Raw genomic sequence first — 17,919 nt, 5'->3', positions numbered from 1 at the left:
TGGCTGTCACCAACCACCATGTTGTTTTTCATGTGCCTTAGCATGCCATCCAGGAGAATCTGCTCCAAGATTTTGCCAGGCACAGAGGTGAGACTGACAGGTCTGTAATTCCCTGGGTCATCCATTTTCCCCTTCTTGAAAATGGGGGTTATATTTCCCTTTTTCCAGTCATCAGGAACTTCCCCTGACTGCCATGATTTTTCAAGTATGATGGCCAGTGGCTGAGCAACTTCATTCGCCAGCTTCTTCAGGGCCCGCAGATGGATTTCATCAGGACCCATGGACTTGTGCACGTTCATGTTCTTAAGATGGTCTTGAACCCAGCTTTCCTCTTCCAGTTAAAAACCGTTCCCCCTTGTCTTCTTGTTGCAAGCCCTTGTAAAAAGTCCCTCTCCAGATTTCTTGTGGGTCCCCTTTAGACTGTTAAAAGGTCTCCCGTGAGCCTTCTCTCCAGGCTGAACAAGCCCAGCTGTCTCAGCCTGTCTTTATAGGAAAGGTGCTTGCTCCAGTCCTCTGATCATCTTTGTGGTCTCATCTGGACACGGTCAGCCAGGTCCACATCCCTCTTGTGTGGGGCCCGAGCTGAATATGGTGTTCAAGCTAGGGTCTCATGAGAGTGGAGTAGAGGGGCAGAATCACCTCCCTTGACCTGCTGGTCACATTCCTTTTGATGCAGCCCAGCACATGGGTGGTTTCTGGGCTGCAAATGCACACTGAAGCTGACTCATGTTCAGTTTCTCACCAGCCAAGACCCCAAGTCCTCCTAAGGACTGCTCCCAATCCAGTCTCTGCCCAGCCTGTGTTTATGCTTGGGATTGCTTCAACTCATATGCAGGACCTCAAACTTTGCTTTGTTGAACTTCATGAGGTTGGCATTGGCCCACATCTCAAGCATGTCAAGCTTCCTCTGGTTGGTATTCCTTTCCTCCAGCGTATCAACAGAATCACACAGATTTGTGTCATCGGCAAACTTGCTGAGGGTGCACTCAATCCCACTGTCCGTGTCACTGACAAAGATGTTGAACAGTGCTCGTCCCAGTTACTGACCTACAAGGAATACCACTTGTCACTGATCTCCACTTGGACATCGAGCTGTTGACCACAACTCTCCAAGTGCAATCATCCAGCCAATTCTTTATCAAGCAGGTGGTCCCTCCATCAAATCCATGCTTCTTCCATTTAGAGACAAGGATGCTGTGCAGGACAGTGTCAAATGCCCTGCACAAGTCCAGGTAGACAATGTCAGTCACTCTTTCCTTATCCACCAATGCTGCGGTGGCCATAGAAGGCCACCAAATTTGTCAAGCACAGTTTGTCCTTAGTGAAGCTACATTGGCTGTCACCAATCACTCCTTATTGCCCATGTGCCTTAACATAGTTTTCCAGGAGGATCTGCTCCATCACCTTGCCAGGCACTGAAGTGAGACTGATTGGTCTCTTGTTCCCCAGGTCTTCTTTTTTTAACTTTTTAAAAATGGGGGTTATATTCCCTTTTCCCAGTCACCAGGAACTTCACCAGACTGCCATGACTTCTCAAATATGATGGATAATGGCTTGGCAACTTCATCTGCCAGTTCCCTGAGGACCTGTGGACACTGGATGTTTGTGGTCAAGCACAAACACAAACACCCAATACTGTTTCTAAACAGAATGGAAACCTAAATTCAGCTGGAAGATCATACACTCCAATTTATGCAATGAAATTAGTGTAAACTTTCCAGATTAGAACCTTCTGTGGTGAAATGCTGAAACTTTAAGCTTGTAACACCTTGTGCGTCAGTGTTCAGCTTATAACTGCTTCTTGCAAAGATCAAGTATGCAACAGGTTTATGATTAAACAACTGATTAGGCCTAACACTCAACTAAGCACTATGATATTCTTGACTTTAGCTTGCTTGGTGCTAATGAAAACTGACCAACAACATTAAACTTCAGATTTGTGCCAGTGAGGCTGAGGGTGGGTACTTCCAGAATTAAAGCCTCAATTTGAACATTCAGTGCTCAAAATGGGTAAACATATACTTTCGTGACCTTTTCTTTAGGTGTTTTTATTGAGCTTTCTTAGCTTTTTTTTTTTTTTTCTTCTATCAGTACTAAAATTCAGTCGAATTATGGATCAGATTTCTTCTCTCTGTGATGAAAGACTGAGAAATAGCTTTCACATTAGTCTTTTAGCAGGGATTAACATGACTTTCTTTTTCTACACTAGTCAACTGAAAATGAGAGTTGAGTTGTGTAGGGTTTTTTTCTTTGTGAATTAAAAATATATGACATGATATGGCTCAAACTGAACACAGTTACCTCTTCCTTAAACTGATGTTCAGTCCACAGTAAGTCTCTGATTCTTTAGACACTGTCTCTTTTAAAATGGAATATTCTGCTTCATTATCAATTATTCCTTTTTTTACCTCTCCTAAGGTAATACTTTGAATCTCTGGCAAAACATGAATCCATTACAACAACAACAACAAAAGTTCAATATTAAAACATGTAAGGACCTGAAGTTTCACGTTGTTCAGAATGTTACTGGTTACCTGCTAAGGGGATTCTTCTTTATTTAAAAAAATTTTGTCCTCTATAGTTGAATGAGCTTGCTAACAAGTAAAATAATTTTTTACTTGATTGCTAAAACACTACATCTGTTTTCTGTCATTAAGAAAATATGTCCTTAAGAAAGAGAGTCTCAGAAGAGTATGGAAGGCAGCTTAGGCAGAATCCTTCTTGCAGGGTATTTGAAAACTAAAATAAAAGAAATATGCAATGAAAATGGGAGAGCAAGGATAGATGAAATAAACCAAGTGGTTTAGAGAAATCAAGATAAGGAAAGCACAAGGAAGAAAGCGCAAATCATGAGAGAGGAAATGCTTTATCTTGGCCTCACATCTGATGTGGAACTTCTCTGGGAGGTCTTAGCAACATAGAGGAGCACTGCTCCATATAAAAACCTGTGGTTACCTTATGTTGTACTAACACAATGGCTTCCCCCCCTTGCCCCAGCCACCTAAGTACTCACACGCTTGAGCTGTTCAGAAAACTACCTACTTACCGGGTCCAAATAGTGTGGCGGTTAGAAGTACTGAGTTCTGTATTTGATTCTGTGAACTCCTGTAGAAAACTGACTGGCCTGTCTGAAGTTATGATTCTGCCTGTCTTCTTTCCAGGTGGTCTAGTTTGTACTCACTAGCTGATTAAAGTGCTGTGTGATGTTTTAGAAAGAACTACACCTCTTTTAGAAAAAAAGCCATCTAAATCTTTAAGGGAATAAAGAGATTTAAATGGCTTTTTTTCTAAAAGAGAATAGAGAAAATGCTGTTTTACTCAAAGTTTTATCAAGTATGCTCAATCTTGCTAGAATTTACTTAGGAGACCAGTATCTGTAGGCATACAGTGAGATACAAGTTTACTTAAAACCAGTCTTTCTGGTAGCAACTGAAAAATTGGCAAACTGAGCTTGTGATCTAACAAACTTATTAAGGACTATCTCTTATTTTAATCTGGCCTCTTGTCATTACTTATCACTTTGATTAGAATTGTTATGTGCATTTCTTTGCCTACTCCTATTCTGGAAATTAGCCATTCAGAAAGTCCTTGAATCATGAGGATTAGTGGAAACTGATCTTTCAAAGTTGACTGTGTTCATTCCATTTTTTGCTCCCATGAATCATTACAGCATGATGGATGCTGAATTCATCCCCTATTCCCCCTGTCGGAGGAATTGCACAGTAACAATTTTGGAAAAAAGAAACACGTAAGTGGCCAACAAAGAGAGGAGGGTTTTTTGCTTTCTAAAATACATTTCATTTTTAGATAATCTGAAAGTTTGATTGTGAAAATGCCACATTCTTATTTAAATTCAATAAATTATTAAACATACAATTTTTCAGTGTGGCATACTTCACTGATTGGACCTTATTCTAAACAGTGACGATGTTTCTGTAATCATGGAAGGTTAAGATGGAGTCTAATGAGAGGCAATGGTTAAAACTGGAGTACAGTTTTAAAACCATGTTGGATGGGCCTTTGAGCAACCTGCTCTAGTGGAAGATGTCCCTGCCCACAGCAGCGGGGTTGGAACTTGATGACCTTTAAGGTCCCTTCCAACCCAAACCATTCTATGATTCTGTGATTCTATGATATTAATTTATTTTACATTCTGGATCAAGTTAACTTAAGAATATAACCCAAGATACTGATACGTGTAACAAAAACCAGCATTGAAGACCAACACCTGCAGTTTGTATCTTCTGGGTCCTGCTCAACAGCTGAATTTGAAGGCAGCCTATGTAATTGTTGCCAGTAGAGCTCAACCCTTTTACAGTTTTGCTTTTAATAAAGGAGTTTATACATTACACTGGTTCAAATCAAGCTACATTTAAAATATATACTCCTTGCTTTGTTGCTTGTAGGAATCATTGTATTATTTGTGCAATTAACTTTCAAAACCAAGAATCCTGGATGGTTTTCAGCACACACTGATAGCATTTTGTGAATGAATGTTTCTTAGATTCTTGATCCTTGATATATGAGACAGAAAGACAATCCTTGGCCAGTCAGCCATGTGGAGAAATCCTATCTTTTCTTCAGCTGTAACTTTAAAGATTAGCCTACTAATGATGATGTATTGTGTAAATTAAGTATTTAACATTCCAAAACATATTGACGTGTTTGAATTCAGCTCACCATGTAATCTTCCTTGTTCCTCTTGGCTGACGCACAGTCAAAAGTTCCATTATGTACTATTGGATTTGAAACCAGATTAATGTCTCAAACTTTTCTCTGTTAATAAGTTACATGGCATTAGGGAGAAAAGTAGTTTTTTCTGGAAATAATTGGTTATTAGATTGAAAACAACCATAAATAGTGCTCTGTGAAATTCTTCTACTGATTTCTCATCAGCATAAATGTGTTACAGGAGAAATGGTGTAATTAGAATTGTACATACACTTTGTATTAGGAGAAGAACAGAAACTAAGCTTGAAGACTGGAGTCTTAACCAGAAACTAACAATAATGATAGCATGGTAATTATTCTGTAGCGTGCCCACATTTACAAGACCGATTAGACTATTATTATATGGCTAGTCTATCTTTGGAATGATTGTAATGTACTTACCAGTCATGCTTTGGGGGAAAATGGGATTTCCTATTGACTCCCTTCAGTCATCATTGTGTTCCAAGGACGTGATTCCTACAGAGGAAGTACTGGTCACCAGCAGCTGAGGACACTGGCTCAGCAGCAGTGTTCTGCAGAAACAAATGCCTCAGGACCATCTTACTTTGAATTCAGGTAATTTTTTGTATGTATGGTTGTTACTTTGTATTAACAAAAGTTTAGCAAAGACAGCTAGTGTTAGTTTGCTTTAGTTATCTTGGTTTTAGTCAAAATCCTTCTATTTTGTATTGAATTCTTCAGGTCACAGCTCTTTGCTTAGAGCACAATATAATTAAATTTAACTGGTAGTCAAACAATGAGAAATTGAGAGCTTGTAACATTTTTCCTCCTGATGCTACTAGTCTAGCAGGAAGCAAATTAGTTTTCAGATGTTTCAAAAGCTGATCTTAGAAGCACTGAGATAGCATAACCACAGAGGTTAGATGAAAGTAATCATCTGGTTTCTGTCCATTTTTGAGGTATGTCTTTCTACTTCACTCTGCTTCTGCAAAATCAAACCCTGCATGCACATAAATTTGTAATGGTAGCTACTTCTTACAAGATCAGTGGGAAATGGTGATGTTGAACATCTTAACCATTTAGTCTCTGAGACTCTCCAGCATTCATAAAACTTTACAAGGTGAGTTCCAAGGTGCTGCATTTAGTACAGCTGTGGTTTGCTATCGAGTGCTTCCAAATGGTTTGGAACTTGGGGTTAGCAAACTTGCAAATGTGAGGTGGGAGTGCTACCCTGTACAACATCCCTGCCTACTAAATGAATCTAGTATTCTATCTCCTGCTTTTTCCTCCATTACTTCTTAAATCATCAACACAGCTGCTTATTTGGGGGAGGAAGTTTAATTTAATTTGCCCAATGACTAGAAACCATCTGTACTTCTTTAAAATGGTTTAGTTTCGTAGAATCATTGACTGATTTGGATTGGAAGGGACCTTAAAGCTCATCCAGTTCCAGCCCCCTGCCCTTGGCAAGGTCACCTTCTACAAGACCAGGTTTCTCAAAGCCCCATCCAACCTGGCCTTGAACATTGCCAGGGATGGGGCATTTACTCTGTTAAATAATGAAGTAAGAGGCTGCTTCTGAGGACTAGCCACAACACGGGAAACTCCTCAGCATTCATCTTCTCCCCTTTCCCATCACTTCATGCACCAGTTCACAACTGGCATTATGAAAGGCGCTGTGTTTGCACAGCTCCCGAGGGTCGGTTGCCCAAGAAGGCACAGGAAGTAGCTTGAGCCGTGGTGTGGATTTAGGACTGGATAAACGCATCCTTTTTCTATTTTCTCCTCGTTTTATTGTGCTTCAAAGCAACGCAGCTGCCCTGTCACGTTAAAGCCAGTGCTTTCAAACCTTGTGTTAAAGAGCACCGGTTTTAGAGGAACCTGCGGTCTTTTCACCTCACACCTCTCCCACCGGAGCTGGCTACCTCTGCCCTTCCCCCACGGTGCCATAGCGGTTCTGCTGCCCGGCGAACACCGCCGCAACGGAAAGCTCCCCCCTTCGCCCTGCGGTCATCGGTTCCTAGCACACCTTTACGGCGGGCCGGCAGCCTGCCCCTCCCGCCGTTTGGTAGCTGCCCCGTGCCTTCAACCCTGAGGAGTGAAGCAAAAGAAACGGCTGCAGCACCCGAGGACCAAAAGCCATGCCGCGCGCCCCGCCCCGTCCCGCGTCATATGCGCGGCGTCACGTGCTGTGTGTAGATGGCTGTGGCGGACCCGCTCGCCGGGAGCTGTCGGCCCTGACGGGGAGCCGGTGACCCTGGCCCGGCCCGGCCGCCATGGAGGTGTACATCCCCTCCTTCCGTTACGAGGAGAGTGAGCTGGAGCGGGGATACACGGTGAGCGGCGGGACTGCGATGCGGCCGGGGCCCCGCCGGGGGCCAGGCCGCCGCGCAGGTGCTGGCCTGAGGGGCCGCGGGGCAAGGCCGCCCTGACGTGCTCTGGCGTGTCGTGCCCTGACCCCTGATGCGCAGGACGGGGGGCTCGGCCTGTCCGGGCTTCTGCTGCCCCACGCGAGCGTCGCACTGTGGAGTGGCAGCAGTGGCTGATGCGGAGTAGCCAGCGGGCGGAGAAAGGTGGTGGCTCCTTGCCGCCCGGCCCCGCTAAGAGGCTCGTGTGGGTGCTGAGGCCAGGTCAGGCTTAGGGGCTTGCGAGTTGCGAGCCCAGTGCGGAGCCAAACGCGATGAGGGGGCTGGAGCACTTCTTGCGTGAGGAGAGGCTGAAACTGCTGGGACTGGTCAGCCTGGAGAAGTCTCGGGGGATCTCAGCGCTGTGTACAAATAATCTGGATGGAAGGAATAAAGGAGGAGGAGCCAGGCTCTTCTTGGTGCTCAGTGACAGACACCAATGGGCACGCATCACAATTCATGGAATACCATTTAAAGATAAGATGAAACCTTTTTGTTAGCGTGAGGGTAGTCAAGCACTGGCACATGTTGCCCAGAGGACTGTGAAGTCTTCAGCCTTGGATATTCTCAAAACCTGGCTGCACATGGGTGTGGGCAGGCTGATCTACCAGACCCTGCTTGACCAGAGGAGTTAGTTTGCACTATTTTCAGAGATCCTTTTGACCTCAGTGGTTTTCTCATCCCATGGAGCTGTTGGGCTTTAACACTTTTCCACCTGTTGCTGGGTGAACCAAAGCCCAAGGCGTTTGACTGAAGATGGATATTCAAAGCTAGCTTCTTCTACTAATCTACTCATTCAGTAGTTCCAACCTATTGAAAAATACTAGGGAAAAAAAGTCTAATTCTGTAGAATTGCCAGAAGATTGATCCATGTAGGCATAGTTGGGTGAAGCAAGTGCATCTACCTGATGCTAATGATGTTTATTCTTTGGCAAGTATTTGTAAGCCTTGTAAACCAGTTTAGATGTGTTAATATAGGAGTGTAACCGCATTAATATTTCTGTTTAGCTGAACTTAAATGTAGTTGGTTCCCTACAACATGTCTGCATGATTCTTGGGAATGAAACCAGCTTTAAAACATTCCAGCTGAGTCTGATTCCAGCATGTCCTGGTTGGGCAGGATAGTTGAAGTGACAGAATTATTTCTAAGATGTGCTTATCACACAAGTAGGATTTTTTGTATCAATATAAATTTTTAGTCTGTTTTAGTGGTTTGGGTTTTTTTTTTATTTCTTTAATAGTAATTCTGTCAGTGAATCCTGCTATCCAGAGAATTTGGTTTTTTTAAAATCCTATAAATGTTAAGCTGTGTAAGCTTCAAGCAAAACTTTTGAAACACATTTAAAAAAAAAAATTGTTTTTCTAGAAGTCTTTCAAGAAAATGAACTTGAAAGTGAACATGTTTGATTATTGCAGCACTGTTCATTATTATAGCACTGTTCCTCTCAGTTCACTGGTGCTGAGTCAGACTCATGGATCTGAAACTTCCTTTAGCTTAGTAGTTTGGTAGTTGTTCCTGCATGATTATTTTGCCTCTTCAGTCAGGTGAGGGAGTTCTATACCACATCCCATACAAAAATTATCGTGCTTTATGCTATCAAGTGCATTAGTTCAGGGATTTCCCTGGCCATGAATCTGTTCTAGAAGTCATATCTCTGGGTGAGGCGTGCTGGTGGGAGAGGATATGGAAGTTTGTTCTGAAAGTAACGTGATATATTTCCTTTATGTTTTGAAGAGCTTTTGGGTTATGCATGAGCAACGCTTATTGTAATGTAATTGTCAGTTTGTTACATTGCTAAATAGTTTATGTAGGTATTGTTCCAAGCATAAAAATTGACAACTGATGCAAATGGGTACGCTATAAATCTTCCCTCCAGCAAAACTGAAGTTACTGAGAGCTTACCCTTGTGCTATACTAGCTTGAAAGATACTGTGTAGGCAGAAATATTAACCTAAGAAAAAACAGTAATATAGGAATTATTTTGCATTGAGCAAAAGGGTGATTTCACTCAGATGGTTAGAGCCTGTGAATGTTTCTGTGTCCAGACCACATCAGCTGTCATTCTTACAGACATCATTATGTGGGTGTTAACAGTCAGAAGCTGTGTGTTTGGTAGGTATTGCTGTAGAATATGGGGATTGTAGGGTGTTGAAGTCTTCGTGATTAAGTAGATGTGTCACCCGTTCTGTGCTACCTGAATCTGATGAGTTACAAAAGTTGAGAAAAGTGGAGGAAGTGGAACTATAAAGTATTTAGTCTCTTTGAAATGTAACCTTCAAATTAAAGGGATTGGTGCAGTCCTGGACTAGTGCAGGAGTGTATATGTACATGAGTGAAATATGTTTTTTTCTATGAAATTATAGGTAATTTCTATGAAATTGTAATTCAATATAACTTCTTGTACACCATCAGTATATAGTATTAACATCTAAACCAGTATGCTGATGAAGGTCAAAGAAATTGTGTCCCCCTGATGAACACAACTGTCAAACTGGTAACTTACAAGGAGAGGGCTGAGGTGCTTAACTTTTTTGCCTTAGTCTTCACTGGCAGTCTCTCCTCCCACACCTCTCGAGTGGATGGACCTCAGGGCAGGGACTGGGGGAGCAAAGTCCCTCCCACTGTAAGAAAAGATCAGATTTGAGAGTAACTGAGGAACATGACCATATATACATCTATGGGACCTGATGAGATGTATCCCAAAGTCCTGGTCCTGAGAGAGCTGGCTGATGCAGTTCCCAAGCCACTTTCCATGGTATTTGAAAAGTCGTGACAGTCAGGTAAAGTCCCTAGGGGATGGAGAAAGGGAAACATTATACCTGTTTTTAAAACTGGTAGAAAGGAGGACCTTGGGAACTACCAGACTGTCACCATCAACTCTGTGCCTGGGAAGATCATGGAACAGATCCTCCTAGAAGATATGTTAAGGTACAGCAAGGGCAGGGAAGTGTTTCAAGACAGCCAGCACAGTTTTACCAAGGACAGGTCTTGCCGGACCAACCTAATGGCCTTCTAGGATGGACTGACTACCTCAGTGGAATTGCTACAGATGTTGTCTGTCTGGACTTCTGTAAGGCCTTTGACATGATCCCCCACAACATCCTTCTCTCTGAATTGTGGAGATATGGATTTGATGGGTGGACTGTTTGGTGAATGAGGAGTTGGCTGGATGGTCGGATCCAGAAGTTAGTTGTCAATGGCTCAGTGTCCAGATAGAGATCACTGATGAGTGGCATCCCTCAGGAGTCTATATTAGGACCAGTACTGTTTAGTATCATCATCAAGGGCATAGACAGTGGGATTGAGTTCACCCTCAGCAAATTTGCAGATGACACCCATCTGAGTAGTGCAGTTCATTCACTAGAGGGAAGGGATGCTGTTCAGAGGGACCTTAAGAGGCTTGAGGAGTGCGTTTGTGTGAGCATAGTAAAGTTCAACAAAGTCCAAGTACAAGGTCCTGTACCTAGGTCAGGGCCATCTCCTGTCAGTACAGAGTATGGGATAAAGGGGTTGAGACCAACAGTGTGGAGAAGGACTTGGACGTACTGGTGGATGAAAGGCTGGACGCAAGCTCATAATTAGAAAACCAACCATATCCTGGACTGCATCAGAAGAAACGTGGCCAGCAGGTCAAGGGAGGTGATTCCACCCCTCTACTTTGCTTTGGCAAGCCCCACCTGGAGGATGGCGTCTAACTCTGGTGTCCTCAGCACAGGAAAGACATGGACCTGTTGGAGCAGGATCAGAGGAAGGCCACAAAATGGCCAGAGGGATGGGACACCTCTATTAAGAGGAAAGGCTGAGAGAGTTAGCATTGTGCAGCCTGGGGAAGAGAAGGTTAGAGGGAGATTTTATTGCAGCCTTTCAATACTTAAAGGGGGCTTATAAGAAAAATTGAGACTTTTTACAAAGTCCTGTTGAGACAGGACAAGGGGGAACTTAAACTGAAAAGATGGGAGATTTAGTTAGGACAAAGGAAGAAATTTTCTATGGTGAAGGTGGTGAAACATTGGAATAGGTTGCCGAGAGAGATGGTAGATACCCCATCCCATGAAACATTAAAGGTCAGGTTGTATGGGGCTCTGAACAACTTCATATAGTTGAAGATGTCCCTGCCCATGTTAGGAGGTGTTGGATTAGATGATTTTTAAAGGTTCCCTCCTACCCAAACCATTCTATGATTCTGTGATCACAGGAGTACTACTTTGCACAGTTGATCTTTTACTGTTCCCTTTCCCACAACTGCTAACTTGCTTAGAATTAAAATGTATTTTTGGAGTAGCTGAAACAAGGAGCTATCAGATTACATGATTAATAGCAGGAAAGGCTGATGGAACTTGGGGCAGATAGATTATTGGTCATGTGCTGGCTCCCCACCAGTGCAGTAGCGTGCCAGGGGGTTGCAGAGGATGCCTTCTGCACTGTGACTGTCAGAAGCCACTGCAGAGAAATAGGGCTGAAAGATGGGGGTTTGAGAAGTGTGGCCATCAGGTCATCCTGGTTTCTTTGCTAGAAACAATAACGGTCGTGACCTCCTGCATTATTTAGAGACTGCAGGAAGACCCCTTCCTCTCTGTGGTGGCTCTGCATGGCTACCAAAACATGCTTTCCTGATATCTCTCTGTTTCTGCTTCCTTATCTATAGCAGAACAGAATCCAGTTCCTCTCGGATTCAGCTTGCCACTGTGTATTTTCACTTCCTGGAAAGTCACAAGAAAGAGTGTTAGTCCTTTCCTTTAAAGAAGCTTATTACCAATTTTAGTGGTTTGTTTTTCAGCTTGCTTTCCCTGAAACCTGTTTTCAGATGATTTTCTCCTTGGTATAGCTAGGCAACACTGGGAAAGTGGAATGAATAGAGACCCCTCAGCCACTGTCTAGCCTTAAAAGCAGAATGTAGAATGCAGTTCTGGAGAGAGCACAGAAGCGACTTGCCACAGAAACTGAAAACTTCTCTCTAGCTTCAAAGGGAAAACTACAGAGAAATTAAGAAGTAGAAAGGGTGGGGTCTGGACCAATGAAAGATTGGTTTGAGGAAAGAAAAGATTAGAAAGAAAATGAGGAAGACGTGTTTAATGCAACACTTGAGATAGGGATCTGTCAACAAAGTAATGGGAAATGCCCTCCTTTCAGTCTTTGTTTCAGGAGCTCAGCTTTACTAAAGCACACTTCCTATGGTATAGAACCTTTTAACCACCACCACCTTCCTCCCCCTGTGCAGATCGCACACATGCTCCCCTACCCCTCCCCCCCCCCCCAAAAAAAAAATAGAAACAACAACCCTCAAACAAAACAAAAACCCCCAGAGTAAATTTGCACTTGTTCCAGTTCTGTTTGGGGTATACATAACATGATGAAACATAAGAGGAAGGAAAATGCCCGTTTTCCATGTGGACAATTAGATTTCATTGTCAGTTTAAATTGATGACACTAGCTTCCAAACTATTGAGCCTGTGCTAATAAATGCAACAGTTGTTCATAATTTGGCAGTGAATGACCTTTAAATGTAGATGTTTACTAAGGATGTCCCTAGGGAACAATTCAACTTCAAAATGACACCCATGTGTTCTTGTTATCATTTAAATATGCTCCCTTTGTGAATATCAGAATAATAAATACTGGTCAGATTTCTAATGTTGATTCAGATGCTGGGAAACTTACTGAATAAATTAGTGTATGTTTGATTTATATTGACCAAAAAAAATTTACAGGCCAAGTGGTATATTACAGGCCAAGGTGACATACATTTAAATATGTTGTAGAGCAGAGGGCATATTTGACTGACACATGTGCTTACTACGTTTAATTAACACTCCCAATACTACTCCCCAAATTGCTTCTGCAGTTGCAAATGTTGTGGAAGTAAGATATGATATGTAAAATCCTGAAGTATTGTGGATTTTTTAAAGTCCACAGACTTTACATCCATCGAAGAAGCAGTTTAAATATTAGGCTATACTCTTGTTTCTGGAAGTATAAAAAACTACAAGGACTTAGAGTTTGGTATACCTTATATATACCCTTCACTGAGTCTCTGAACTCTGTGAGTTTGGTAGTTTTAAAAAATCTGAGCAGGCTCTGTGTGCCTTGGTTATGAAATCTGCCAGCATGGACATTTCTTGCTTACCAGTCTGGCTTGTGCAAACTCACCACTTACTACCTCATGTCACAGGTCCTGTTGAAATCACTGACAGACCAGTTACTCTAAGTTCAAGGAAGTTAAAAGAAATACTAGTTCTGTTAGATCAATTTGGCTTTTTTTTTCTTTTTTTATTGTCCTAGTGTCTTCGTAGAGAATTTTGTGGTTACTCCACAGGGGAGTCAGAGTAGGTCAGTATGGATACTTTCCTGCATGGGGCGATGAAGAGGATAAAGACAATTTGATGGATGGTAATGATTCTGTAGTGTCAGAAAAATGCTCTTTTTACCATTTTTTTTTTTTCAGTTCCAATGGAAGAGCAGGTGTTAGTGGGAGAAACAGACTTGTTAGCTTAGGTCAAACATTGCTGTTACTGAAAATACTTTTGTGTGTTCATGTTAACTTGTGCATTTGTCAGCAGTGATGATTAAATTTGTTTCATTCAGTCAGTTTTCCTGTTGACAGACTAAGTCAGTGACATGAAACTGACCACTTGGTGCACAGTGGGGAGCTTAAAGAGTATGAAGTAAGACACAGCGAATTTTGCACTGCAGATGAAAGCAGCTAAGGCAGAAACTGGAAAAAGGTAAAAGCAAAATGTAAAATTGACTGAATGTATACATAACAATCATTTAAAATTGTTTCCTTTTTGTGTGTGTTTAATCTGCTTTGGGGTGTAGACAGATTAGGCAGTCATACAGCTCCAGTGATCTCTACTTCTTGCGCAACTGCTCAACCACAACCCTTTTCCTTCCCCTGATTCACAGTCATGAATCCTGATGGAAATGGCCGTGCAAGATTTCGCTGCACAAGAAATCTTTTTTTCTGTGTTCCTGAAGGGGGGTCAGCAGTAGGATAAAAAAGCAGCAGCTTGATTGCCTGTATCAATTTACCATCTGATAGACCAAAAGTTGACACATTCTGTCAGTAAAACATAACTGCAAAACACAAGTTACCCAGTTCTCTCCCAAGACCTACTGATTTGTAGTTTTGACGAGGAAGTTACATTTTCAGGAAGATAGGAAGTCGCAGAACATTCAAACATGCATCACAATGAAGATATATTTGAATTCCATTGACTTTTTGAGAGGTAGTGGCAAATCTTTGTTAATAATATAATGCTACCAATGGAATTATTTAATCAGAGGATCCACACAAATCCACATCAGCTCTTGCTGATGGTTTATGTCCGTATAGCATCAATTTGCGATACTTGTAAAATCTTGTCAAAGGTAGCATTAAGCACATGCACATTTTTCACTTCCCGGGAGAAAGGACACACAAGGCTTTAAAACACAAAATGGGGGAAGATGTATAGTAGATGTCTCTTTCTTTTTTTTTTTTGTTACTGCAACACACATTTTAATTGGTTATTAAACTTTTTAATGCCTAGTGTAATTCATTCCAGGTTTAAATGATGAAGTCATTTTGGAATTTCAATATGGGATACAATTTTTATGTTAGGTGACTGGTGATTCCTGAAGAAGCTGAAGATGTGTTTTTCATCTACAGAACTACCTAGGCTATTAAATTAATTAAGTTAATATTGCAGTAGCAGTTTTAGAAAGCTATCTTTTTAATAATAGGTGTTTATTTTTAGAGTAACTGGAACCTTTACATGAAAATTCTTCAAACCATTGCAATTGAAAATTATTCATTGGAAAATACCATGAGATATCCACCCACTTATAGATTTTAATTTTTGCAGTCTTTGTGAAGAATGTTGTCTATGCTGCTAATTTACATGGATTCCTCTTGGACTTAGCTATCTCTCTTTTTAAGTTCCTTTGTGAAATTTTTATATGGAGGAATTTAAAGGACTGGTTGTATGGAGGTTGAATATGTGTAAATCTTAGTGGGTTTTGTAATGATTAACTTTGAATTCATAATGATTATCTATTATTATCTTTGAATTCCCAAGAAATAGGAAAGAGATCGGTGGGACTTTATATGGCAGCTTAATGACTTAACTCTGTTTCTTACTTAATAGGTTAGTGAGGACAAAGTTTAGTCAGTCTTGACCCAGCTGCTAAGATGAAGAAAGGTCTTCCTGGCACCCTGGCAATGAGGAGATTATTGAGAAGACAGGCTCTTGTCAGAGCGCTTGCTGATAGAACTTCAGTGCTATGTTTGGGTACAGTGGAAGTACTTATATTGGGTATGCACATGGAAATGTGCTAGTGAAGGCCTTCCAGCTACTACATTTTGAATACTCTTATTGTGAGCAACCATTATTTCTCCATTCTCCATTATACAAGAACTGTTTAAGGACTTGTATCAGCTTTTCCTTTTCTGTTTCCTATAAGCTTGTCTGTGGCTTGGGGAAGGCTGAAACAGCATTTTTGTAGAGCATTCTGGAAGGCAACATTGTTGACAAAGCAGAAGTGTCATCATTCCCTTTGAAAGTGGCATTGTATTTTTAATGAAAAATGAAAGAAGCACCCTGAAGATGTCCTGATGATAAAGATCCTGTAGATAGAACATGTATACTTTCTTCCCAGTAACTGTCTTTTTTTTTAATTATTATTTCAATCTATATATCATGTTCTAAACATTTCACATTTCTTAAACAAATAAATACTGTGTGGTTATGAGTGTTTTTGTTTGTTTAGTTTTGGGTTTGTTTTTTTTAATAAGGTATTTGGGCACAACACTAAATGCTTGCATACTTTTAGGCATTGCAGTAAGTCAGGGCACAAAGAGCATGAGAAAGGAGCAGCATCTTCATTCCATGTTCTAATTAAAATATGTTTCCTCTCATTCCTCTGCTGCTGGTGCAATGAGAGCTCCACCTCCTGTTCAAAACAACGTTCAGTTCTATGAGTGTATAAATAGGAAATCTGAGAAAATGCTTTTGGATATTGAAGCTGCCATCAGTGAGCTACAGTAAGTAATTTATAAGAAATGACTGCCAAGCCTCCACTACATCTTCCATTTACTATATTATTTATTTGTATGTCACAGTGTTTGTGGATCTCAGTTAAGACCGGGGATCTCAGTTAAGACCAGGGATCTCAGTTAAGACCAGGGGCTGTAGGTGACATTTGTTGAATTGTGTACCATGGTACAGAGAGTTTCAAAACTCACTCTTGAAGGAGTTGCTTGCATTCGATAATGGTGTTTTCCTGATGAGATGCTGTGAAAAGTTATGTCTATCCAAAACGTTACTGTTTTGACTACTGAAATCTTTAATGTAGTGAAAATGGTATAAGACTTCTGTGAGTCTTTTCTCCGACTAGTCTACCTTGAAAGCTGTGAGAAAATTTCTCCTATAATTGAGTCACTTTTTAAAAATTGATTCCTTTTTTATACTAGGGCAGAATTTGTTTATATACTAGCACATTCATGTGCTGCAAGTATCTCCAGATTGGAAAATAATGAAATCTAAAGCTTTCATATCATCTCTTACATAAGGACAAATAAAGAATCTTGATTACGTGGTGAAACAATCAGTTGTTCAGCAGCAAGTTTGTATTGATTACAGTGAACTGCTTTTATGAAAAGAGACCATATGTACTTCAGCTAACCACCTTTATTTCTGGTCTGGCATAGGGCACTTGTTTCTTTGCATACAGATTCCCTCCTGTACTCTTTACATAGTATGCAAGTGCTCTCCAGGAGTAGGACTTCCTACTTCTGCAGTTGAGATGGTAATTACTGTCTTAACTTCCTTGTTCTTTTGAGATGTAGACATAAGGAGTGTATGTTCAGTTTAATCATAGATTAATGGACTAACAGATTTATAGTAATGTCAAGGAATGTTATATTTACTTTGCTTGAAACGTGAAGAAATGGATATTGAGGGAAAAAATACAAGCGAAATTTGGAGTTGAATGCTATGCCGTTATAGATGAAGAAACTAGTGTTAGCTTACCGCTTTTCTGGTTTTATTACAAATTCTAAGAAAAAATATGTCCCATGATGACGTACTCTAAAGGAAACTCCAAACCACTCAACGCTTAAAAGCAAGTTAGAAACTGTTTAAAAGCTAGGTTTTAATTAAAGATCCATTCTCCCTCTGAAAGCCAAAGACCTAGCTTCCATTTTCACATTGCAGTGAGGGAGCATAAAAAGGCAGAAAATACTGACAACATCTGTTTTTGGTATTGAACAGAAAATGCCAGAGGCATTTTGCTGAGCACTGAGAATGTGGATGTGTGATTGGTAGCGGTACAATCTTTGCACTATTTCCTCTGCATGTTTTAAAAATTCCTGTTTGACACAGAGATTACAAAGCTCAAGCAGATTCTGAAGTATGGCTGAGTATGTTTTTTTTTTAGTTTCCTTTCCATATTTATCCTCTATATCAAAATCTGTTCATTTGGGCATTTTGGTTTACCTCCCTTTGATGAAAATGTTATGATGTCAGACTTCCAGATTTAGCCATAAATTCTTAGTGCCTGTTGGTAAGAGGGAAAGAATATTTTTAGATGTATTTTAAAACAATTTGGTAAGAACTTCTTAGGAATGTTACTGAGGTTAGTAATTGTATCCTCTCAAATTAGACAATCCTTAGGCTGGCCTGGATTAGAGACAAAGTTGAAGAACATACCCTAAACTCAGTACTTGTAGCTAAGTTGTTTAAGTTTCTCTTTACTTTTTGATGCCTACTTGCTGCTACATATTTATCAGAAACATAAGGAAAGTACATTAATGGAATTGGAAACAGTTTTAAGGTACTTGGTAGAATCAATTTTTTGTCTATG

At 40.8% G+C, this 17,919-nt stretch overlaps 1 protein-coding gene across 3 annotated transcripts in view; it reads left to right on the top strand.

Moving 5' to 3' along the window:
- Positions 1–6,857: 6,857 nt before the first annotated feature.
- SNX24 (sorting nexin 24) overlaps positions 6,858–17,919 on the top strand; it is a 93,307-nt gene continuing 82,245 nt past the window's right edge. For all 3 annotated transcript variants that reach the window (XM_057433280.1, XM_057433275.1, XM_057433276.1), the window contains exon 1: positions 6,858–7,007. In XM_057433280.1, coding sequence (XP_057289263.1) covers positions 6,948–7,007 — 60 coding nt within the window. In that variant the 5' untranslated portion in view covers positions 6,858–6,947. The remainder of the gene's footprint in view (positions 7,008–17,919) is intronic.

Source organism: Pezoporus wallicus, unplaced genomic scaffold (assembly GCF_028554395.1).
Source record: "Pezoporus wallicus isolate ANWC-B61680 ecotype Strahan unplaced genomic scaffold, APGP_CSIRO_Pwel_v1 contig_4055, whole genome shotgun sequence".
NCBI lineage: Eukaryota > Metazoa > Chordata > Aves > Psittaciformes > Psittacidae > Pezoporus > Pezoporus wallicus.
Note: the sequence above shows the minus strand (reverse complement) of the source record. Positions and strands in the feature narration are given on the sequence as shown.